The sequence below is a fragment of the Astatotilapia calliptera genome, chromosome 5, assembly GCF_900246225.1.
Source record: "Astatotilapia calliptera chromosome 5, fAstCal1.2, whole genome shotgun sequence".
Classification (NCBI taxonomy): domain Eukaryota; kingdom Metazoa; phylum Chordata; class Actinopteri; order Cichliformes; family Cichlidae; genus Astatotilapia; species Astatotilapia calliptera.
The window spans coordinates 33,756,712-33,782,113 of NC_039306.1; the positions used below are offsets into that span (position 1 = coordinate 33,756,712).

A 25,402-nucleotide genomic window follows, 5' to 3' on the forward strand; every position below is an offset into this window, starting at 1 on the left:
CTAAAGGACGTAAAGTGTTGCTGGGCATTCTTACCTCACTCACACCCATCACGCTTCAAATGGTTGTCACAGGTGTGTGGGCAGCGCTTTCGCAGCCTAGCAGTCCAGCTCATTTAAATGATCCATCCTATCTCAGGCAGCCAGTGCTTTTTAAAGAATAATTGTTGTTTTCAGGAATGTTGGACAAAAGCAATTGTTGTGACAGGCTCCTTCTCGAGGGGGGGGGGGTTCGGTGATGGCATGGGAAAACGGACATCCAGGATCTGCTTCCTTCTCTGTTCAGGAGGATAAACACTTTAAACTGTGAGCTCAGTTTTGTATTTGAACACTCTGGATAATTGCAGGGCTTTTTCTCAGAAGTTGCTACAGTGCTGCAGCTGCGTTGGCTTATTAGGTGCCCGCTCACACACAGACATGTAGAAGACACCTCTGTGGTGTAAAGTAAGCTGTGAGTCACCAAGCTGCTCCTGTCAGAAACCTGACCAGAAGCTAAAACCTGAGGGAAGAGTCTCAAAAACACCAGAATAATTACACACACCAGGTGATGTGAGGCGGTCTGACAGGTGTGAATGTCTGAAACACAATTCCTGTTTCTGCCTTTAAAATGTGTTAATTTCACAACCAAAGTTTGTTTTTCCGCTTATACAAACTGAAAGAAACAGAAGATCCATAAAGCTAAAAATCACATCCAGCAGCTCTAATCTGAAAGTTAATATCTCTCAGTGAAACACTGTTTCGAGTATTTGCCCCCTTTCTTAATTATTTTTGCATAGATTTGAATGACTTTGTTTCTCAGCTGTTTCTTTTGATAGTGGCATGATTTGTTTCTTTCTGAGCTATTTTAGCCTGCTTCACTTTATCAGACAGGTTTTATTTAAGTGGTATATTTCTGTTTAAGGTCTGGCAGTAACCAGGCCTGGGTGTGGCTAGTGAAACTTTGGGTGTTGATTGGTTAAGCTATAAGGACATTAAATTGTAGCAGGTACAATGCACAGCTCCTTATCAGGAGTGCGGAGCAATATCAACAGTAGTACACATGACCTGAAAGATAAGCCTGAAACGTGCCCTCAGTAATTCCTCAGACGGCGTTTGTGAGATAAAAAGCAACACCAGTGTCAAACAAAGCGCATGTATGGTGCCGATCAGAACGCCCTGACTAAACTTAACATTTCTTTCTGTCAACAGGAAGTCCCTCACTCTAATTTTCCACTGAGCCTTTTTGGCCTCACTCGAGTAATTTCATGCTTTCAGTCACAACAAATGTCCATTAGGCTGAGCTGAGCTTGTTTGAGCATGATAGCCTTTCAGTGACGCTGCTCCTTTATTCTTTATAGTCTGGGATTAGTTTTTCTTCTTTGTTCTTATACCCTTTGTTTTTCTGTTTGGCAGCTAAATTATTTGGAGAGACATTTTATTTATGCTGCACTTTGCATCACATGATACCACATTTCAGTCTGAATCCTGAGTCAATGTGAAATCTCCATATCTTTAAGTTAACAGCAAACCTGAGCTAGCAGGATGGTTTATGTTGGATCTATGTCTTTATTGTTGTTCGTGGTGGAGTGCAGACACTCGTTCCCTGTTCTTTGTAAGGATATTAACTTAACATGTTGCGTGCCCTGTTAGCCGCTATGCAGGTGTAGACAGTCTAAATAGATGCAGCAAAAAGGAAATCCCTTCATTCATTTTAGGTTGCTGATGCTAAATTTTTACCCTCATTTGTAGAGGAATGAATGAATGCATAAGTACCTTAACAATGCGGCAGACTCACACTCACTACAAACAGTTGCTGAGAAACGCAGCCACACTGCTAAGTAGCTCCCCCGAAGATCCTGATGAGCTGCAGGTGTGTGAGATCATCCTCGTCAGGTGTGGCCAGCCTCCCAATGGGACACACCCGGGACACAGGGTTGACAGGCCTGGCGGTTACTGTAAACCGGTCCTCCGGAACACGCACACACCCACACACAAACACCTATACACACAAACCCGGAAACGAGGGACACAAGCACCACGGACCAGCAAATATACACAATTCCACAAGCTACTCATGAACCCTGGGTCCACAGACCCAGGGTTCTTGACAGTACCACCAAGTTTGTCTTTTTAATCGAACTGTGTGACAAATGTTGTCACCTGTGGTAAGGCCTCAGTTTTGGTGACTGGTATTTTTTTAGTCCGTTACATAATCATAATCAGGAGTTTTCTGTGGGGTGGCTGTAGCTACTAATCAGAAAGGACCACAAACACAGTTGGACAGTCCAAGTGATACTTGAATTAAGCCTTGAAGCAAGTGGCTACAGCTCCTTGTTTCCACATAAGTCAGAGTAGTCATGCCCCTCACTGTAAGTCTCACCAATATTTCTTACTCAGTTGTATATAGCATTTGTATTTCTATTTTATTCTATTGTATATATTATTCTATTCTATTTTATTCTATTGTATATAGTATTTTATTTTATTGCATTCCAGTGTTTTCTAATTTCTGCTACATAACTTTGCACTTTTGCTGTAACAAGACAAATTTCCCACCTGTGGGACTAATAAAGGTACGGAGCCCAGCAGGGGAAATGGGAGAAAAAAAAATTAAGACGGACTTTTGCGAGATCTCGCAAAACTATCTCGGGATCTCGCAAAAGTTTTGCGAGATCTCGCAAAACAAACTCGGGATATCGCAAAACTTTTGCGAGATCCCGAGTTTGTTTTGCGAGATCTCGCAAAAGTTTTAGCCGACCTCCCGTTAGCTCGGAGCTAACGGGAGGTCGAGACCTACTACAGCCGGGAGGAACACCACTTTCCCGGCACATCGTGCCTCAACCTCCCGGTCGGCTTCGAGCCAGCATCCGAAGAATGCGGCTAAAAGTTTTGCGACATCTCGCAAAACTTTTGCGAGATCCCGAGTTAGTTTTGCGAGATCTCGCAAAAGTCCGTCTTAATTTTTTTTTTCTCCCATGTCCCCTGCGGGGCTCCGTATAAAGGTCATCTTATCTTATCTTATTATATTTATTATTAACTATTATAAAGTTTTACAAACTTTCCCCACTATAGAGTTATTATGAAAGGGGAAACTAGCCAAAGAGGCCAAAGCAATTCATGTGCTCGGTTGTTAAGGTTTTCCAAGCACATTCATCTGTTAGGAAGTCAGATGCAGGTTCTGGGAATGTCCATCAGCTGACTGCCTAGAGAAGAATTAATTTTAAAATAAATACTAAAGCTCTTACAAACACATTTGCTGTTTTATTAAAACTTCTGACTGATTAAAAAATAAGCAAAACTCTAAATGAATTAGAGGATATGATAAACAAGGAAACAGAACAACCTCTATGACATTTAACACGTGCAGCACAAACCATGTCGGCCTGGGTTACAATAGGCCAGTCTGACCTGTTTGACCTCAGTACTTTTGCTATTCACTCATGAATACAGTGGGGCTACTGTTGACACGGGGACATGGGGTGACATGTAACAGAAAACAGCAGAGTACAAAGAGATTTATTGTTTCTGTCACACGTCTTGTCAGTTTTATCTCATTTATTAGCATTTATCTTCATCATCGAAGATGGGAGATGAACAAAGTGATGGAAATGTGTAGCAGAGAACAGAAGGCTGCGACTGTAGTCTAGTCAGCCTTGATTGAAAAAACAAGAATAGATGGGATGGAAGCAAACAAAATGCCATCTTTATTAAGGCTTCAGCCTGGAGACAAAGAGGCGGCGAGAATGTGACATCATATTTCTAATTACAAGTATTGTGTAATATGTCACACAAATGTTAAGCACAACAATGCTTGATTTTTCATCATTGATAAAAGGGGGACACCGACTCATAAACAAGCCTGTGTCAAGTCATTCAGGCTCGACTTTGCTTAACACAACACTGCACAGAGACGTCTGGCAGAATTGATTATCACTGTGGGACATGGAGGCAGGGGGAATGTCTGGGTTGCTACCTCTTAAGCTAATCCCACTTGTTCCTGACACAACTTAAGTCAAGTCCCTATCAAGTGTGCTTTAACTCTAAACTCTTCTTAAAACTGTGCTGAAGCCTGTGAAAAGTAAAGAGTAAGCATTCACGGTGCTGCTTTGTCCACAGTAACTTCAGATTTAGTTAAATATGTTAAAGGACATGTTAGACTGCTGAGAGCTCTTCTTTAAGTTTGGTTTGAAGTTTCTGAGATGTACGATTGTTATTTGTATTGTTATGTCAGCCAGCTACAGGAAGCTCACACTGTCATGGACTAAACACAGAAAGCTCAGGCCTCAAGGTCTAATTTTTAAAAAGGCACAAAAGTTACAGCTTGCTTTTAAAGCTCAAATTATAAATGTTTTTAAAGCATCAGATAACAAATGACTACATGTAATCGCACTTCTGGTGGTGACAACATTAACCGTGTTACAATCCCTCAGCTTTGCTCTGCTCCAAAGAGCTTTTAGCAGCTTTAGCAAATTGCTTTGGTTCCTTTTGGTTATTCTATCTTCTATATTCTGGATGGGTCAAGTTCAAGACTTGACCTGTTTTAACATTTAAATGACCAGTATTTAGCATTTAGTCTTCTTGTGGTGAGAAGTTGAAGACTGAAATCAGTGCGTACCCTTCTATCACACCTTAACTTTAGTCCACACCGGACAGAAGAGACTAGCAGCAACATGGAGACCAGCGATCATGAATTGCCAAAGAAATTCGGCAACTTGCAGCAAAAACGGGTGAAATAACTGCTATAGACTCTTTCCACTAGTGCCTGCTTGGGTCAGCTCAGCATGACTCGACTTGGTTTTTAGGCTTTTTGATTAGGTGGTAGTACCTGCCCTTTAGTTCCTACTTCGCAGGGTTTCAAGCAATTGGCTGGTCAGTGGCGTCACAGGATGAATCATGAGTCTTCTTCTAAAAAACCGCCATTTCTCAGAGCAGCAGGTATATCATCACCTCGACGTCCCCCATTGTGTTGTTTGTGTTGCATATAAATGACATCAAAGGACTTTCAGGCACGTTGCTATAGCAACCCTACGCACATTAGGTGCCACTTGATTGTAATGGAACCAAGTTGAGTTGATTGATGGGTGGGGGGTACCTAGTGGATCATAGCACGGTTTTTGTGCTCTCAAAGAACTCAGTGGGACTGTGCACAGGAAGAATTCATTCATAGCGTGATGGCGTTGGTTCCAGGGTGGATGAAATTTACTCTGTATTAGAGAATTACCTATACAACCAGGTTTCAACTCCAACTAGCTTTTGATGACTGTTCTGGGCTACAGTAGAAAGAAGACAGCTCACGTACATCTAAATAAAGTGCTCATTTGATTAATTTTAATAATATTCATATAAGGAGTTCATTGCCATTGTGATCGTTCTATATTCAGGGTTTATTTATGTAATGTCTTAGATTATATAACACTTTGCTCATACAGAGACGTGTATTTGATTATATATGTGTATTGTTGCAGTATGGCTGGATAATGGCAGCTAAAACTTGATTGGCTGCATTACAGACTGTACAGCAGCTATTTCATAGTGATTGTCTTTCACCACTCTGTGAGCAGCACTGTCACTCCCATTCATCTTCTTTTAGGGAAAATGCGCGTGCATTTGTGCACGTGTGATGGTGGGTGTTGTGCAAGCAAAGGGGGTTTTTTCAGTCTATATGAAGCAGTGGAGCACACAGTAATTTAACCCCAGGCTCAAGGTCAGTCAAGAGCGCATGAGCCATCAAACGAATACACAGAAGACACTGACAGACATGTTCACGTGCTGAACTCTACTCCCTCTGTTTCTCACACACGTTGAACATAAAGCAGAGAAAAGCATGTATGACGATGATTTTCACACATGAACAACATGCGAGAACATGGCATGAACTACATAGAAAATAAAAAAGTGGTGTGTGATAACAAGACCAACCTTGTGCACATATACAGTACAACAAACTGTTTACCTTTCCGCCACATGTGCTGTTGGTGTGCAGCTGGAGACGTTCTTGCAGGAGGAGTCATGATACTCAAAGAATCCTGAACAGAAATCTGTGGGAGACTTCAAAAAATGGTGGTTACCTCTGCCCCTCGAGAGCTAATTAGCAGCTGAAATATATTAGCTGTTCCACTGACATCGGTGCATGGCAGAGATTTAGATTTGTGGTAGACTCTCTTATTCGTTACCAAAGTAAAGATTTACATAAGGGTACTTTTTATTTTTTTTGTCTTAGTATCTATGATGTAATGTGAGCCTTTGATCACACAGTGAGTTATTAATACAGCTTTAATATTGTGAAACTTTGAGAATTAAAGTGATTTATTTCTAAAGGAAAAAGTCTTTCAAACCTTTTTTGTAGATCCTAGTGTGGATCAGATCACAGCTTGTGCTGTCAGAAACAAGAAACGGCCATGCCAGGTTTCACTGGACAAACACAGCAGTCAGATGATGCAGCAGTCTGAGTGATAGCAGGCTTATGGCCTGCTCTGACGCTACGCCAGAGCTGCTTTTTACCAGCCTCTCAGCGTCATTCATTCACTCACTTTCAACAAACTGAATGGAGAGATAAAAATATATGTTTGCCCAAGGCTCTATATCTGAATGAGTGCACATGTGAACTGTGGTTTGAGTCACAGTGGTATATAGTCATGCCTGTTCTGTTAAATGTGTCATATTTTCTGAGGTCTGTGCTTACTGACCATGAAGCCCATCTAAACAACCCATCAGCTGGCCCCATTCTAAACAAGCGCACACAAGGGGAGTTGTGTACGCCACGGTTCACTGGGCCATGGGTATATGGCTTTTTGCTGAATCAAACACAACATCCACTGAACTACTCCAGTAGATCTGATTCTAACCCAAAAGTGCAATATTTTGTTAGCACTCAGCAGCTGAGCCAAGTTACTTGATGCATTTATAAGTACGTAACTAACAGGGCTACTGTCAGCTTTTGCGATGATCTAAACCACAATAGTGAAAAGCAGATTGTTATTTCCACCCACAGTACTTTATATTTAGCTAAGCCTGCACTGGACCTCCCCGTCCTTTCATGTGCATACGTGGAAAGCCAGAGGCAGGGAGAGCAGCAGCAAGACCCCCCAGCACAGAAAAGGACAGGCATCAGTGACAAGTGTCTTCTATCTGTTTGGTTGTGGTGATAGTGTAACTAACCCTCTGCAGTCCAATTCACCATAAGTGCCAACCCCTAATCATATATTTTGGCAAAACAAAGGGGGGTGGCATACATCAATATTTTTCAAATTTTGTTTCCCCCAATTATTTAGTTTATCAGTTAGAAGAGTAACCATTTTGGCGGTACTGGTGACATTACTTTAACTTGTTTTGGAATGTTGCAACTCTTCCAGTCTCCTCTAACTGTAACGACTTAATCAGAGGTCGGCTGGGACATATTCCCAGGTCACTCTGTGCATGTAAGTCATCACACTGCTTATTTTGCAATCACAATATAAAATTCTCTGTATCCATGGCCAAATCATCATAATAATTTACTCTAATGTTATCCTAATACCTAGAGATATTTTGAAGAATAAACAATATTCCATCCTGTTAATAAAATAACATTAATGTACTAATGCCCAATTCATTTTTAATTGCCAAATAAATACTGGTGTAGAGAGTAGAGCCATATGTGTCCAAGCGCTTTCTGATTGGCTGTTATTCGCATAATATGTTTGTTAACAACATGATATCAAAATGTAATTTTCAAAGTTTTCAAAGCTGTGGTTTGCCTGGATGTAGAAGGTCAGGCAAAATAATTAAACTAGATTTTTTTTAAACAGACACTGAGTCATAGTAAGCTCAAACTGCCCGATGATTTTAATCTGAAGCTTAATAAGCAAAAGGATAAAAAAAAAAAAAAAACCCAAACATAAACGCACATTGACTAAAAACTGATCATTAGTGATTGTTTACATTGACTTGGTTCCAGACTCACAGGTTTCACAGCTGCATCTCTTCTTTATTCTCTTCCTCTCTACTTTGCTTTCTTTCCTTTTTCCTGATTGATGTGTCTAACATTGGCTCCATGTGTCCATTTACGTGTGTAATTAGCCATTAGAGAGCATGCAGTCTGTGGCTGAGACTCTGGCACCTGGCACATAAACTGTTTGCTGATCAAGTGGAATCGCAGTAAGGTGGCTCATGGTGTTGTGGGATTCCTAATGCTAACAGAAATGTATTTTAATATAACTCAAATCCATAAAAACATCTAAAAAGAGAAAAACACATTATTTATGCATGAAAAGAAATTCTGAATTTTCAGAGCTGAAAACTAATTGATAATAACACTAAGACAACACACATGAATATGTATAGCAGGATCCACCAGGAAATATCCAGTGTCCCCTGGAATAGTGACCAGTCTGCCTCTGACAGTTACAATCATTTAGTATTTTAATTTCTTTTACATATGTATCATTCTGTTAACCAGCTCAAATCTAAATTATTCACAGTAAAAACAGCATGTTTTAAAGAAAAGCTGGTGGTGCAGCAGGTGCAGTGGCTCTATAAGCTCTATGGGTTAGGGCTTTGTCTACGTTCACACATAAGCAGACTATAATCAGCTAGACTTCCTTATGGAAGAACATGATGTTCATACAGGTTTCCATCCATTCCCTTCTGCTTATCCTTTTATACCTTCATTTTTTTTCTTGATTCTGTTCTCTTACCTATCATCCAATGTTTTAGTCAAGATCCTGTTTTTAATGTTGTGCTATAGAATATCATCTTAAGTTCATCGTATGTATTTACAGTGACAATGTTTATTTTTTAAACTACCAGATCTCTGGTAGTTTATTCAGGGTGAAGATTTGGATTTTGTTGTGCTGAACGAGCACAACTCGGGTGTGCCAGATGTTTCATTAAAAAATACAATAAAAAATAGAATCTAGTAGCCTAACCTTAACTGTTGTTAGTGTTTAGAGGTTAAAAATAAAGTCGCTGGCATGTTTCTGTCTGCAGTGGAACCGAGGGTGCAATGCTGATTTACAACATTTCTGATAGAACAAATTAAGGTTACGTGAGTGACGTGTGTGAAAGAAGCCCTCATCCAGATGCATGAGAGGTGGGAGGGTTGATGGAGGAAGACAAAGAGAGATCAAAGAGGAGAGTGGGTGCTGTAGCAACGTGAAGTGTCCAGGCAGGATCACAGTGAGGGGAAAACTGAGATATGCTGGCACCTTGCTTTGAGCAGATGCACTTATGAGATCAAGCGTGTGTGTGTGTGTGTGTGTGTGTGTGTCTGTGTCTGTGTCTGTGTGTCTGTGTCTGTGTGTGTTAGTGTGTGGTCAGACAGTATCACACAACTACAACCACAAAGACCAGCTTCCTCCCTTTGATGGAGTAACTCTGAGTGTGATGCCAGATTCTGCTGATTGGATGCAACCATCCAGGACCTAAATCTGCACTCTTCTCCAAACAGAGGAGTCTGTTGTCTGGAAGATAAATACAACACACCGCTGGTCTCACAGAAAAACACACAAACACTGTCCACTGCAATCAGGAACTTTCTCCGTCACGACCTATGCAATTACGTTGTTCAAGAGGGCAAATGAGGGAGCAAAGAGAATAGAAGCTTTCAATCAGATGTTTTTCAAAGTCCTGTGTGGAAAATGAAACTTTTGATTTTCTTTTGGAGAGCAAAGGGGCAAGATCAACTGATATTATCTTTGTGTGGACACTGCAAACAGAAAACATGTGGCTGATTGGCACTCTGTGTGAATAGAGTTGGAGGGGAACTACAGATGAACAGATCTGTGGTTAAAATCTGAGGTTTCAGAAACTATTTCCACTTTGCTCTCTGTCTAAACTTTGGAAATTAAGTCATTTCACATATGCATAATACTGTACATGGGGTTTCAATTGTGCTGGCCTAAAGTTGCCATTAGATCTTAATGAAATTTAGACAAATTAATTTGGAGAAATCACTGAAGAGCAATAAAGTTTACAAATGTCATTTTAATACTCTGGGCAGTGTTGAATCTGCAGGGTTCTGGATTCACACTTCTTGGTCATCTGGGGCCTTTCTGTGTGGGGTTTGCATGTTTTCCCTGTATTTTTGTGGTTTTTGTGAGTGTCAGTGTGTGGTTGTCTGTCTCTCTGACCTGCACACGCTATGTGTACATTAGCTCGGAGTGCCCAGCATATTAAGTGCTGTGTCAAACCAAGTAGTGTTAAGTGGATTTTAAAGTCCTCCAACCCTAATGCATACTTACTAACCTCACTCCGTGAAGGAGCAGCACCTGGTTTGTTTCTGCTATGGAGGAAACAATCACTTCCAAAACTTAGTTTTTATTATTTCAGTGGAAAAGGAATGTTTTTAATGGAAACTTTGTACATGACTTTCTACATCTGTACATTTAACCCTCAATATTGAATTTTTCCCTCTATAGCATGAAGTGAATGAAGTAATGCCAAAACACATGTCAGAGAATTAGTTTGAAGGGTTAGAAGCTTCTGAAACTAAGCTTGTTTAGTGTGTTGCTGAAATGCAACTCTAACCCCAGTTCTAAGTAGTTCACTGGCTGATCTGGTGGATTTGAACCCTTTGGGTCTAAGTCATAATCCTGCCCCTGTGATGGACTGGCAAACTATCCAGGCTGTACCTTGCCCTATGGCCCAGGTGTCAAACTCGAGTCCTCGAGTTTGTCCTGAAACTTTTCCGTGTGTCCCTGCTGCAACACACCTGAATACAGTCATTAGCGAGACTCTATAGAACCGGACTGAATGCTGAGGTGACAATTCAGCCACTTCATTCATGTAACAGCAGCTCATGAGTGAATGAACATGGTGCAATGAGGTGCAATTTAGAACTACATTTTCACTTAAATTTACTTAGATTTACTTGAGTAGGGTTAGAGTCCCCACCTCAGCATGCAGTCAAGTTCTATAGTCTTGCTAATGACCTACTAATTTTATTCAGGTGTGTTGCAGCAGGGACACCGTCCCTCGAGGACTGGAGTTTGACAGCTGTGCTGTACGGCATCTGGTTGTCTCGACACACTGAAATAATCTGCAAAGACTGGTATGTAAAAACAATATTTACTTAGGGTTTAAGGCCCAGTGTCGGGGGCAGAGTTAGGGGTTAGGAGGTTTATCTAAAAATAAAAACTGGAAACTATTTTCTTCAATGATGCTGATAAAGATTTAAAAAAAAAAACCACCTTCTCAATCTCCTTAGAAAGAATAGCTCAGCCAGTAGGCCAGTGCTGATGTAACACGAGGAAGTGTTTGTATTGCTGTTTTTTTTGCTTTGTTTTAGATCAATTTCCTTGACTTCAGTTTTAGACCACAGACTGAGCTACAATGTTCCTTTGTGTATCTCAGCTCCTGGTAAAGTGCATCGGCGGTACTCCTTGTCTGTGCAGCAGGCTTCCATACCCTGCTGATACACTGGGGAATTCAGCCTTCACACAGGCAGCCCCACAAATCCTCATGGGGAAAAACATTTGCCACAACTGCAAACAAAGCAACACTTCAGTCAGCCTGCTGGTATTGATTTCTGTCTTCTCAGTAAGCCTCTTTCCGCCTCCATTCTCAACTCGTTAATCTGCTTTCTATCTGATGGCTTTTACTATTCCAGCTTCCCAAATTTAGAACTATTGTGCATTCCAACAATTCACAATAAATGCCTCAGTCGTCAGGGTTCATTGTTTATTCTAGTCTCTGGGCTTATGGGATTATTATTGGCATATTATGGACATTGCTTTAAATAACTGCAGCAAAGATATTTACTGGTAGTGAGAACAACTGCAATTTTGCTGATACATTTAACTTAATCTAATGCATATATAAAATGTGAAATGTCAGCTGCTCATTTGACTTGATACTATCAGGTCTTTAAAAAAAGGTGATCTTTAGTTCTTGTAGCTCTGCTATGACAGTGCTGTTGTGATTTATGCCTCCGAGAGTGAGATTCCCTCCACAACGAGGCTTCACGTGAGCTGAATTTGATTTCTAAAGGCTTCCCCTTTTAGAAAATGAGAAATCCTCTCTTTCTCTGCACTGATCTGGGGATTATTTGCTTCCACCATCTTCTTGTGAGCGGCTTCCTCTCCTCTCATTCACTGTTCAATTTATGGCTGCCACCTACACGTCTTTGGTTCTGAGAATGCATTCATTATCTTCCCCCAACCCCCCGGTCTGTATTCATTTTTCACACCTTTAAATGATTTTTTTTAGCAGATTAAAGCACCAAACTAGTTATGCACTGTCATCTGTAGAGCTGAAAAATAACTAAATACATACACATATACACAGTATGTGGTAACTGTTCCCTGGTTGTTGAAATGACAATCAGCTGAACACAAGCTTACTGGCAGGGCTGAGGATACTGTCTCATAACTATTGCTGTCTGGCCAAAGCCATCAAAGGAATCTTAAATAATCAAACCAAAACAGTTAAAGCAAACTTTAATAAATCAGTTTTTGATTTTCTCCAGTCTCCTTTTGTATGAAGATCCAGATTCCTGTTACTAAAATGAGAATCAGACCTCAGCCATTGCACTTATAAATCTGCTTATATTTCCTGTTTAAAAGAAGAAAAAACTATTGGCTTCTATATTGCAGTGTCAGACTTTTAAATCACCAAATATCCGTCACATTCTTAATAGCCCTGTGTGCTTTGGGTTATCATGAGTACGCTACAAAACTTTTATGTATGTATCAAAATTTGTTTGACAGTTACATTGATACTTTCAGCATGAATTAAACTTCTTCCACTTAACTTTAAGTTTTAAGAGATTATGGATATCTGCCACATACACAAAATCTAATATTAGATTAATGCTATTAATGTTGAAATTAGTCTCATATCAAACTTTTCCATTTAATAATATTTAATCAGCTACAAAAACCAAGATTATGAACGAGTGTGTGCACACCTGTTTCTAATGATGTTTCTCTGAGTCATCACAAGGCTAACATTATTCATGCTAATCTCATTAGTCTGCAGTCCCACTGTTATCAAAAGTATCAGTTCCAATATTGACTAAGCAGCCTGTGTTGTCTTACCTTGAAGCTGGATTTTAAAGGTTATTCACCACCTTCAGTGTTTCCCCTGGATTGACCAGTTTGGAAGGGGGAGGTGGTTTGTAGTGGCGACATCACCGAGTCCAGCAATGACACGCTTCCCTCAGAGACCATTTAGAACTCAGAAGGTGCACAGACTTTGTCATACTGACTGCTCCGGTGCCTGCCTGCTTTAGAATTCCTTGGAATGTTGTGGAAAATTCTGGAAATGACCATTGTCGTACTACTGTCTTTACCTTTACTGGGAAAGGATCGAGAAAATAACTGAAATTAAAATTAAAAATGTTGTTTTTAGCTCTGTGTGCATATTTGTGAATAATTCATCTAAATTCACTTACAGGAAATTTGTGTATGAATCATTTCTGTGAGTGAAAATTTCAAAATTTTAATTCCATTCCCAGATCTCCACATACAAGTCTAGATTTTTCTCCTCAAGGTTTTGGGGCCAGCTTTGTGTTAACATGTTGGAAATGCTAAGAGTGATTTGATGTCCGTTTGCAGCAGTGAGCTGTTGTGTAGGATCGGGCACAGTCTGTACTTTACCATCATGTTCTTGTCCTTTTCAGAAAAGACCTCCTTTCTGAAAGCTGCAGAAGTTTTAACTGAAAGTGCTCTCACGTTAGAGGGATCTGAATGCAGTTTGTACACTGCCTCCTGATTGTCAGCTATTGAAAGACACTGTATGGGCATGCTTTAATTTAAACCTAAAATGTTACCCACCTTAACCAGAGACTAACTAAAAATATTCAATCTTACCAAAGAGTGAAATCTGCTCAACAATGTCATTAATAGCAAAATGCTAAACATAAGATATCATGACTCAAAATATCAGATTTTCTAGTTTTTTGGAAGAATAAAACAAGATAACATAAAATAAATCTTCCCAGACAGAGTGCTGCTGGAGTGTGTCATGACTTTTAGATTGCTGCTATTTTCTGTGTGCGTCTTTGTTGTTTTTGCTTTGAGTCTTTCTTTCTCTGCCACCTTGTCTTTCCTGTTCCTTTGTTCTGTCTCTTCCTGTGTCTCCAGCCTTGGTGTTTTCACTGTATATGGCAAATAGACTGGTCTTTACATAGCACTTTTCTAGCTGTTATGACCATGAGCCACATTTATAAAACATTATTTTCAAATACTTTTTCTGTTTTGCCCACACTGGAAATTAAAAGCTCAGTATCTTGAACCATCCAACCTCCAGTTTGCAGATGAACAGTTCTCCCTCCACAAACACATCCCCGTGCTTTTTCTAGTCTTTTTGCTTTTCCTGGAATTGCATATGTTTGTGGTCCTGCGTCAGACCTTTGTTCATTATACCTCCCTCCTGATCTATATCTAATGTCAGGGTAAAGGGAGATGAGTAGTTTGATTAGGTTTCTCAATCATGCTTTTATCTATTAAAAAACTTTAGTGATTGTTAAGGAGGGAAAATTCTGGGTAACAGATTCATATCAGGAGTTTGACATTTTCTGCAGTTACAAAAGACCTTTGTGAAACCAGGCTCACTAATCATGAATACCTAAAATGTTCGCTTCCTGGAAAATTAAACAATTTCCCACTGATTACATGTGAATTGTGCTGCTTGGCACCAAAATAACTCCTGATATTCATCCTGCATTTTTGGTGCAGATGTTTAGTGAGGTAAAGGTGCAGCTGCTGTATTTCCCAGAGAGAGAGAAAAATATTTGATCATTTTATGATGGAGAAAGATGTCATGAATGCAGGAATTATTTTTGAATGTAAGGACTGCTCCATGACATTTGATAAACTGGACATTTAAAGCCTACATGTGATGTCCTTTGTTAGAGTTTAACAGAGCCAGATGATTTGGTGCTGATATGTTTTTTCTTTCTTTTTTCTTTTTAAAATATCTTCCAAAACAAATTGTAAAAAAAAAACAAGAAGTATACTAACTTGAGAATGAAAATATCAAGCAGTTTCATGTTAATCAAATCAAGCTGAATTTAAGCTGTTGTCGATCTGCAGAACTCATTGAGCTTTATACTGGGTTTATATTGTCTAGAGGTTGAAAATCAATCATCGCAGATGCAACAACATCTGTGTATATCTTGTTAAATTCTTTTGGCTAAATCCATAAAGAGCAGTGAATCTCAGATAAGAGATCACAACTTCTCATCCCAGTCTATACACATAAATCTTAGCCTATTTTTAAGGGACTCAACTGGACTTCACTTTTTCTGTTAAGGTGAGGAGGTAAAGACAACCATCTACAATGTAAGAAACGGCAAATTTCAACCTCCAGGAGTACACGGACACTGTACTCTCGTACATCAGGAACTGTGTTGACAATGTCACCGTCAACAAAAGGGTCAGGGTGTTTCCAAATCAAAAACCCTGGATGAATAGCGAAGTGCAATCCCTCCTAAAAAGCCGCAACACTGCCTTCAAGTCAGGGGACAGGGCTGCGTATAGGGCGGCCAGGGCAGACCTGAGTAGAGGCATCAGGAAAGCTAAGGCTGCCTATAGGAGGAGGATTGAAGATCACTTTGCTGACAACGACCCCAGAAAAATGTGGCAGGGGATCAATCACATTACCAACTACAGAAGCAATAACCAGGCAACATCTAGGACTGATGCCTCACTGGCTGAGGATCTAAACCGTTTCTTCGCCCGCTTTGAGACGACCAAGCCCTCAGCTGCCACACCACTTCCACCCGCCCCCAGCACTGGCACACTAACACTTAGGGAGCACCAAGTGAGGTGTGTTCTAAGGCCAGTGAATCCCAGGAAGGCGGCAGGTCCTGATGGAATACATGGAAAGGTTCTCAGAGCATGTGCTGACGAACTGACCGGAGTCTTCACTAAAATCTTCAACCTTTCCTTGTCATCAAACACCGTCCCGCCCTGCCTCAAAACCTCCACCATCATCCCCATCGCCAAGAAGACAGCTGTGGCCAGCCCAAATGACTACAGGCCTGTTGCACTTACGCCTGTAGTGATGAAGTGCTTTGAGAGACTGGTCTGTCAGCACATCAGGGCCGGTCTGCCTCCCACTCTGGACCCCCACCAATTTGCCTACAGGACAAATCGTTCCACCGAGGACGCTATCACCATAGCGCTCCACACTGCGCTGAGTCACCTGGAGCACCGAGGAAGCTATGTGAGAATGCTCTTTCTGGACTTCAGCTCAGCATTCAATCATATCATCCCGGAGATCCTGGTCCAGGAACTGTCTCACCTGGGACTCTCCACCCCCATCTGCCTCTGGATCAAGGACTTCCTGACAAATAGACCACAGTCTGTCAGACTCGGCCCCCACCGGTCCAGCACCATCACACTCAGCACCGGGTCTCCACAAGGATGTGTTTTGAGTCCCCTCCTGTTTAAGATAAGATAAGATAAGATAACCTTTATTAGTCCCACACGTGGGAAATTTGTTTTGTCACAGCAGGAAGTGGACAGTGCAAAAGTTGGCTCCAAACCCTAACCTTGACCCTTTTCTGTCATGGGCCGTGGTGCGCGGGCACGAAAAGATCCAGGCGCAGACTCCGCGCTAACAGAAAAAACACTTTAATGTAACAACGAAAGGCGACCCGGGGAAACTAGGGAGCAAAACAAGAAACTAAAAACCCGGGGAAACAATGGCACGAGGAAGCCGGGATCGGGACAGTGGGAGGCTGCAATAGAAAGGGGAGATGATTACTAGGGAGCCGGGAAGTGGGGAAAACACATCTGGACTGAGTTAGAGTAGGGGGCTTACGATAGAACGGGACCGTGGGAGCTCGGGAGGGAAGTGTGGCAGTCGGTGGGGGCAGGAAGTCTGTGGGAATGGCGAATGGGCCAGGTGAGCACCGCGAGATCCAGTTGAGCCGGAGGACAGGCAGGTAGCAGACGCCGAGTAGAAACCTGGACAAAAGTAGGCAGGTTAAACACAGTTCCAATCCAGAAGAGAATGCACGCTTTTCGTGGAAGTCTGGTTACCACTGTGGGGGTGACTAACGGACTGGCGTGGAGCATCCGTCAGCGCCGGGTTAAGCAGATCTCCGTGTAGTCACCGTGATGGAGAGCAGGTGTGCTGGTGATGGCCCAGCCCGGGGGTGTGGCTACCCGAGCATCACGCATTCCACAGACACAGGACCACGGACCATGACATTTTCTAGGAAAATGTAAATAGTTTTTGAAATGTTTCAGTTATATATTCACACACGGTTAACGTAATCACAGATGACAACTTCCTTTACATTATCCCTTACATTATATATGCCTTACAGGGATATATAATGGACAAGCACAGTATTTTACTTGGTGCATTCATACATTTTTTCACATTTTCTTGACTGGGCTAGGCGGCCGTCTGACCTGCACTGTGTACAGACGCACGTTCTCTTAGTACCTACGAAGATTTCTCTGAGATAGCAATACTCTTATGAGCGAAGGCTCAGTACTGGTTGTATTTGAACCCACCACGCACATCTCTTAGCTTTTTGCAGTAATGAGCAAAAACACATATACACATATGCTATATGTGGAAATCTTAGATAGTAAAGAAATGGTGGCGACCCTACGATACCAGTCTGTGCAACACACAGACCACAGGAAAGGAGGAGGATCAAAAAAACAAGACCAACAAAGTAAAAACTAACTGCTAGGGCAGGATTTGGCTGTGTAACCTACTGAGAGAGGGAGTATATTGATCAGCTGCTTTCCCGCTGCTTTCTGCCTCATTATCAGACAACACACATGACTTTATTTGGTCAAGCTGCACATGAAGATCAGAGCTGTACAACATGCCCTGCAGCCTGTGCCATGTAGACGGTGTACCAAGGAGGATTAACACTTAGTTACTTGTATTGATGCTGTCCTCTTTACATCGATCATTCTCTTTGCCTGGATGGAGGTATGTGTTTACTGCCAATTTTTAGTTAGCAAGGTCATGCAAAAGCCCCCTAACACAAAAAGAACAAAGGAAAAAATCTCACCCAGTGCACTCATTCTAAATAGTTTGCATTCAAAATGACTGACTACCGAGTGTAGTGTGCATGGCTTTATTACACCTTGAAAGTTTTTGTGAAATCTCTCTCTGCTTGTCTTCTCCTAGAGTCAACTACTCAGCATCATGAACAAGATGAAGAACTTTAAGAGACGTTTCTCTTTGTCGGTTCCTCGGACTGAGACGATTGAAGAAAATGAGTTCACTGAGCAGATCAACCAGCTCAACATACGGCACACTCAGGGTAAGAACACCTTTCCCCCTCAAATCACCAGCATTGTCTGAGATTACTACAATTATCTGTTCAATTTTGAAATTTCACAGATTATGAAAACCATTGCGGTTGCAAACATTTTAACAGCAAATAACTCTTCAAAACTCACTACGATGGTCGATTTGTCGTAACATCCACTGCTAAGCCACATAGTGTCATATGATGTGGAATTGAGCACCCAAAGGACGAGTTGTGGGACAGAGTTCATAAAGAAAAAGACAAACATTTATTCAGGTGTACCAGAGAAGTCCAAATGGCAACTGATAAGCAAAGTCCGTAAGTCCAAACCAAGAGAGGAAGGACTGATAATCAACAGAGAACTGAGGGGAGACCGAGGGTATAAATATACAGTAGGCAATCAGGGAGAGTGACGAAACACAGATGCAAATAACCAATAATTAAGAAAAAGACAAGGGAAGTAAACTTAAATATACAAACATCATTTAGTTGCTTCACTAAACAACTTTCTATGCATTGTTTTGATTTAACAGCCAATTCAAAGATGTCCACTCTCGTCAACAACCTTTGGCACCAAAACAACAAACAAAAATCCACACGTCAACAACTAGGTGCTGAATGCAGTGGAGCATTTAGCATCTGCAGCTAGAGAGAAGACCAGAGCAGAGTTGGTGGAATTGATCACTTTACTGTTAGAACAGGTAGCTGGTGAAACATTTAGGAGCTTGAAAAGCCAGATATTTCTGCCGTTCTAGATTTAAAGAAAAAATAGTGCATATCTGACTTAAGGTTGTAAGGTGAGCACGAGCTTTAAATGGAAGATGTTGTTCTTTAACTGTTGAATGTTTGATTTCTCAGAGTATTCAGAGGCCGAACGAGCTTTTAAAAACAATAAAGCACTGGGTAATTAAAAGCATTCAAATCCATTCACATTCCCAACCCATGAGCTCTTCTACCTCTTTGCATCTTTGGTCTCCATGTGAGCATGAATGGCTTGTGTCTAATAATAGAGCACAAACTGCAACACCGCTCTGGGTTTTAATACAAAAGCCTTCCTTCCTTCCGTGTCTGTAGCAGACCCTCACAGATTAACTGGGGGTTTTCCGGCTATGACTGGTACCACCACCAAGTTGGAGCCAGAGGATCAGCAGGCTTCAAAGGGGAATAAGGGTTATAGTGGGATAAATTGGGGTAGATAATACCAGGAAGCTGAATACACTCACAAGTAGATCCTTGAGTGCCTGTGCTTGATTATGTAAACCACGTCTGATACTGAGAGATGGAATAACAGTGCAGAGTCTATAAAATGCATCTGATTTAAACTTTCATCACAATTTCCAACCATTTGTTCCCGGGTTCAATTCAATTTTATTTGCACAGCACCTACTGCTACGGTGCTATTTTGACGATTCAGTATTATTATGACGTGTTATTATAAGATACCTTAGGCGTCCGTGTGTACTACCACATAAGTAATCAAAATGAGGCATCTAAAGTGCTTGCTTCCTATGAAAATATTACATTTGAATGAGGATGTTATTCAGCTGTCTAACGGAGTAGCAGCTGGCTATGTAGTCTTACCCCCCCAGAGTCCATCAGTCTGCATTACTGTCTGCTACTGAAGGTCAGGAGAGAGGTAAGCAGACAAACCCAGCTACCTCCTGATATTTACAGTCCACTCGTAGCTCTTACTGATCATTTCTCTTTTTTGTTTTGCTCTGTTCCATCTGAAGCATGTAGGATTTTATCATGTCCCATAGTGTAGCAGACTTGAATAAAAAACATCTCGGATATAAGCATCACATGGAAAAATCATGTGATGCCTTAACATTTTATTGTTGCTGTATGCCAACTTCATAATTTGTGTGGTGATGGAAAAAGTTTGGTCGGCATCAGCAAACATGGTTTTTGGGTTTTTTTAAATTCAACCCAGAATTGTTTCTCGTGCAGCAAAATAAGTAGACTACCATACTACGTCAAAGGTTTGGACACACCTTCACATTTTTCTTCTGTTTCTTCTTTATTTTCATTACTATTTACATTGTAGATTCTCACTGAAGTGAAACTATGAATGAAAATATACAGAATTATGTAGTAAACAAAGTGTGAAATAACTCAAAACATGTTTTAGATTTTAGATTCTTTAAAACAGCCACCCTTAGCTTTGATTCCTGCTTTGGACACTCTCGGCATTGTCTCGATGAACTTCATGAGGTCGTCACCTGAAATGGTTTCCAACAGTCTTGAAGGAGTTCCCAGAGATGCTGAGCACTTGTTGGTCCTTTAGCCTTCACTCTGTGGTCCATCTCATCCCAAACCATCTTGATTGGAGGTCAGCCTCCATATGTCAGGTGACTGTGGAGGACAGGCCATCTGGTGCAGCACTCCATCGCTCTCCTTCTTAGTCTTCCATTCAGTGTGCCTTCAGTTTTGAATAAATCCCCAACAGTGTCAGCAGCAAAGCACTCCACACCATCACACCTCCTCCACCATGCTTCTGGGATCCATGCATGTGGAGACCATCCGTTCACCTATTCTGCGTCGCACAAAGACACAGTGGGTGGAAACAAAGATCTCAACTTTGGACTCATTCAATTCAATTCAATTCAATTTTATTTATATAGCGCCAAATCACAACATAAGTCGCCTCAAGGCGCTTCATAGATACAGAGAAAAACCCAACAATCATATGACCCCCTATGAGCAAGCACTTTGACAAGAGTGGGAAGGAAAAACTCCCTTTTAACAGGAAGAAACCTCCGGCAGAACCAGGCTCAGGGAGGGGCGGCCATCTGCTGCGACCGGTTGGGGTGAGAGAAGGAAGACAGGATAAAAGACGTGCTGTGGAAGAGAGACAGAGGTTAATAACAGATATGATTCAATGCAGAGAGGTCTGTTAATACATAGTGAGTGAGAAAGGTGACTGGAAAGGAAAAACTCAATGCATCATGGGAATCCCCCGGCAGCCTATGTCTATTGCAGCATAACTAAGGGAGGATTCAGGGTCACCTGATCCAGCCCTAACTATATGCTTTAGCAAAAAGGAAAGTTTTAAGCCTAATCTTGAAAGTAGAGATAGTGTCTGTCTCCAGAATCCAAACTGGAAGCTGGTTCCACAGAAGAGGGGCCTGAAAACTGAAGGCTCTGCCTCCCATTCTACTTTTAAATACTCTAGGAACAACAAGTAGGCCTGCAGAGCGAGAGCGAAGTGCTCTAATAGGGTGATATGGTACTACAAGCTCATTAAGATAAGATGGGACCTGATTATTTAAGACCTTGTATGTGAGGAGCAGGATTTTGAATTCAATTCTGGACTTAACAGGAAGCCAATGAAGGGAAGCCAAAACAGGAGAAATCTGCTCTCTCTTTCTAGTCCCTGTCAGTACTCTTGCTGCAGCATTTTGGATTAGCTGAAGGCTTTTCAGTGAGTTTTTTGGACATCCTGATAATAATGAATTACAGTAGTCCAGCCTGGAAGTAATAAATGCATGAACTAGTTTTTCAGCGTCACTCTGAGACAGGATATTTCTAATTTTAGAGATGTTGCGCAAATGGAAGAAAGCAGTCTTACATATTTGTTTAATATGTGCTTTGAAGGACATGTCCTGGTCAAAAATGACTCCAAGGTTCCTCACAGTGTTACTGGAGGCCAAGGTAATGCCATCCAGAGTAAGAATCTGGTTAGATACCATATTTCTAAGATTTTCAGGGCCGAGTACAATAACCTCAGTTTTATCTGAATTAAGAAGCAGAAAGTTAGTGGCCATCCAGGTCTTTATGTCTTTAAGACATTCCTGCAGTTTAACTAATTGGTGTGTGTTATCTGGCTTCATGGACAGATAGAGCTGGGTGTCATCTGCATAGCAGTGAAAATGTATGCTATGTCTTCTAATGATGCTGCCTAAGGGAAGCATGTATATTGTAAACAGAATTGGTCCTAGCACTGAACCCTGTGGAACTCCATAATTAACCTCAGTGTGTGAAGAGGACTCTCCATTTACATGAACAAATTGGAGTCTATTAGATAGATATGATACAAACCACTGCAGTGCAGTACCTGTAACACCTACAGCATGTTCTAATCGCTCTAATAGGATATTATGGTCGACAGTATCGAATGCTGCATTAAGGTCTAGCAGGACAAGCACAGAGATGAGTCCACGGTCAGAGGCCATAAGAAGATCATTTGTAACCTTCACTAAAGCTGTTTCTGTGCTGTGCTGAGCTCTGAAACCTGACTGAAACTCTTCAAATAAACCATTCCTCTGCAGATGATCTGTTAGCTGTTTGACAACTACTCTTTCAAGGATTTTTGATATGAAAGGAAGGTTGGAGATTGGCCTATAATTAGCTAAGACTGCTGGGTCTAGAGATGGCTTTTTGAGTAAAGGTTTAACTACAGCTAGCTTGAAGGCCTGTGGTACATAGCCGATCATTAGAGACAGGTTGATCATATTTAAGATCGAAGAATTAATTAATGGCAGGACTTCTTTGAGCAGTTTTGTAGGAATGGGGTCTAAAAGACACGTTGATGGCTTGGAGGAAGTAATTATTGAAGTTAACTCAGCAAGATCAATTAGAGAAAAAGAGTCTAACATCAATGGTACTAAGAGTAGCTGTAGATAATATTACATCTGTGGGATGATTACTGGTAATTTTTTCTCTAATGATAAAAATTTTATTTGTGAAGGAAGAAGTTCATGAAGTCATTACTAGTTAACGTTAAAGGGATTGTTGGCTCAACAGAGCTCTGACTTTTTGTCAGCCTGGCTACAGAGCTGAAGAGAAACCTGGGGTTGTTCTTATTGTCTTCAATCAGTGATGAATAGTAAGATGTTCTTGCTTTGCGGAGGGCTTTCTTATAAAGCAGCAAACTATTTCTCCAGGCTAAATGATGATCCTCTAAATTTGTGACACGCCATTTCCTCTCCAGATTACGAGTCATCTGCTTTAGGGTACGCGTTTGAGAATTATACCACGGAGTCAGGTATTTCTGATTAGAGACCTTAGTTTTCACTGGAGCTACAGTATCCAGGGTCGTACGTAGTGAGGAGGTGAAATTATTAACAAGATAATCGACCTCTGTTGGAGCAGCGTTCAGATAGCTGCTCTGCTCTGTGTTGGTACAGGGCATTGAAGATGATAACAGTGGGTGGATTATATTCTTAAACTTAGTTACAGCGCTTTCAGAAAGACATCTACTGTGATAAAGTCTACTCTCCACCGCTGTGTAATCAATTATTGTAAATGTTATCAGGAAATGATCAGACAGGAGAGGGTTTTCAGGAAACACTGTTAAATGTTCAGTTTCTATGCCATATGTTAAAACAAGATCTAGAGTGTGATTAAAGTGGTGGGTGGGTTCTTTTACATTTTGAGAGAAACCAATTGAGTCTAATAACAGATTAAATGCCATGTTGAGGCTGTCATTTTTAGCATCTACATGGATGTTAAAATCACCCACAATAATTATTTTATCTGAGCTCAGAACTAAATTAGATATAAAGTCTGAGAAATCAGACAGAAACTCTGTGTAAGGCCCAGGTGGACGATAGATGATAACAAGTAAGACTGGTTTCTGAGTTTTACAGCTGGGGTGGACAATGTTAAGCATCAGGCTTTCAAATGAATTAAAAGTCTGTCTTGGTCTTTCATTAATTAATAGGCTGGTGTGAAAAATTGCTGCCGCACCGCCCCCTCGGCCTGTGCTTCGAGATGTCTGGTAGTTAGAATGACTCGGGGGTGTTGATTCATTTAAACTAACATAATAATCCTGCTGCAACCAGGTTTCTGTAAGGCAGAGTAAATCAATTTGTTGATCAATTATTAAGTCATGTACTAACAGAGACTTGGAGGAGAGAGACCTAATATTTAATAATCCACATTTCACTGTTTTACTCTTTGGTTCAGATGTGGATACTTTATTGTTCTTTCTTTGTAATTGTTTATGTTTAAGTTGTTTGTTGCTGGTTTTTAGTTTGTTTTTTGTCTGTTTGGGAGTTGACACAGTCTCTGTGGAGATGGGTTTTTGGGGGGTAGCAGGAGGAGAGAAGCTGCAGAGAGGCGTGTAAGACTGCAACTCTGCTTCCTGGTCCCAACTCTGGATAGTCATATTTTGGGGGGTTTAATAAATTTGTCCATATTTCTAGAAATGAGAGCTGCCCACATCGTTTCTGGGACACCACTCAGACAGCCAGCAATTTAAGGAGAACATGCGGCTAAACATGTCACTCCTGGTCTGATTGGGGAGGGGACCAGAGAAAACTACAGAGTCCGACATTGTTTTGGCAAAGTTGCACACCGATTCAATATTGATTTTAGTGACCTCCGATCGGCGTAACCGGGTGTCATTACTGCCGACGAGAATTATGATTTTACTGAATTTACGTTTACCCTTAGCCAGCAGTTTTAAATTTCCTTCAATGTCGCCTGCTCTGGCCCCTGGAAGACAATTGACTATGGTTGCCGGTGTCTCTAGCTTCACATGTCTGAGAACAGAATCACCAATTACCAGAGTTTGACCCCCGGCGGGTGTGTCACCGAGTGGGGAAAAACGGTTAGACACATGAACGGGTTGGTGGTGTACCTGGGGCTTCTGCTTAGGACTATGCTTCCTCCTCACCGTGACCCAGCCGCCCTCTTTCCCCAGCTGCTTGGGGTCTGCCGGGGAACAGCTAGCGGGGCCTACGCTATCTTCGGCTGCACCAGCTACAGGGGGCTGGCTAGCTATGGGTGAATGAAGGGTGCGAAGCCGAGTCTCCAATTCAGTAATCCTGGCCTCCAGCGCTGCAAATATGCTACATTTGTTACAGATATCATTACTGCTAAAGGAGGCCGAGGAGTAACTAAACATCTGACACAATGAGCAAGAAAGTGCAGGAGGGACAAGTGAAGTAGCCATGGTGCTAACGAGTCGGCTACGAGCTAAGCTAAGCTAGCGAAACAGTACAGAGACAGTGAGTGAATACTTTGGCTATAACTTACAGTGGGGCAAAAAAGTATTTAGTCAGCCACCGATTGTGCAAGTTCCCCCACTTAAAATGATGACAGAGGTCAGTAATTTGCACCAGAGGTACACTTCAACTGTGAGAGACAGAATGTGAAAAAAAAATCCATGAATCCACATGGTAGGATTTGTAAAGAATTTATTCGTAAATCAGGGTGGAAAATAAGTATTTGGTCACCTCAAACAAGGAAAATCTCTGGCTCTCACAG

General features: G+C 41.3%; 1 protein-coding gene and 1 long non-coding RNA gene across 6 annotated transcripts in view; one reads left to right on the top strand and one right to left on the bottom strand.

The window, feature by feature from the left end:
• cdk18 (cyclin dependent kinase 18) overlaps positions 1–25,402 on the top strand; it is a 69,645-nt gene that overhangs the window by 8,131 nt on the left and 36,112 nt on the right. For 3 of the 4 annotated variants that reach the window (XM_026169018.1, XM_026169019.1, XM_026169020.1), the window contains one exon: positions 18,064–18,199. In XM_026169018.1, the coding sequence (XP_026024803.1) occupies positions 18,082–18,199 (118 nt within the window). In that variant the 5' untranslated portion in view covers positions 18,064–18,081. Of the gene's footprint in view, positions 1–17,116; positions 17,863–18,063; positions 18,200–25,402 lie in introns of those variants that run through there. The other variant, XM_026169017.1, reaches the window with a different exon arrangement.
• LOC113023000 (uncharacterized) lies at positions 16,520–20,193 on the bottom strand. Of its 2 annotated transcripts, XR_003272483.1 has the most exons (4): positions 18,339–20,193; positions 16,947–17,121; positions 16,726–16,871; positions 16,520–16,642 (listed from the first exon to the last, which is right to left on the bottom strand). It is a non-coding gene; the product is annotated as an uncharacterized LOC113023000 (long non-coding RNA). The 2 variants fall into 2 exon arrangements; XR_003272482.1 differs by having other exon boundaries at positions 16,520–16,871.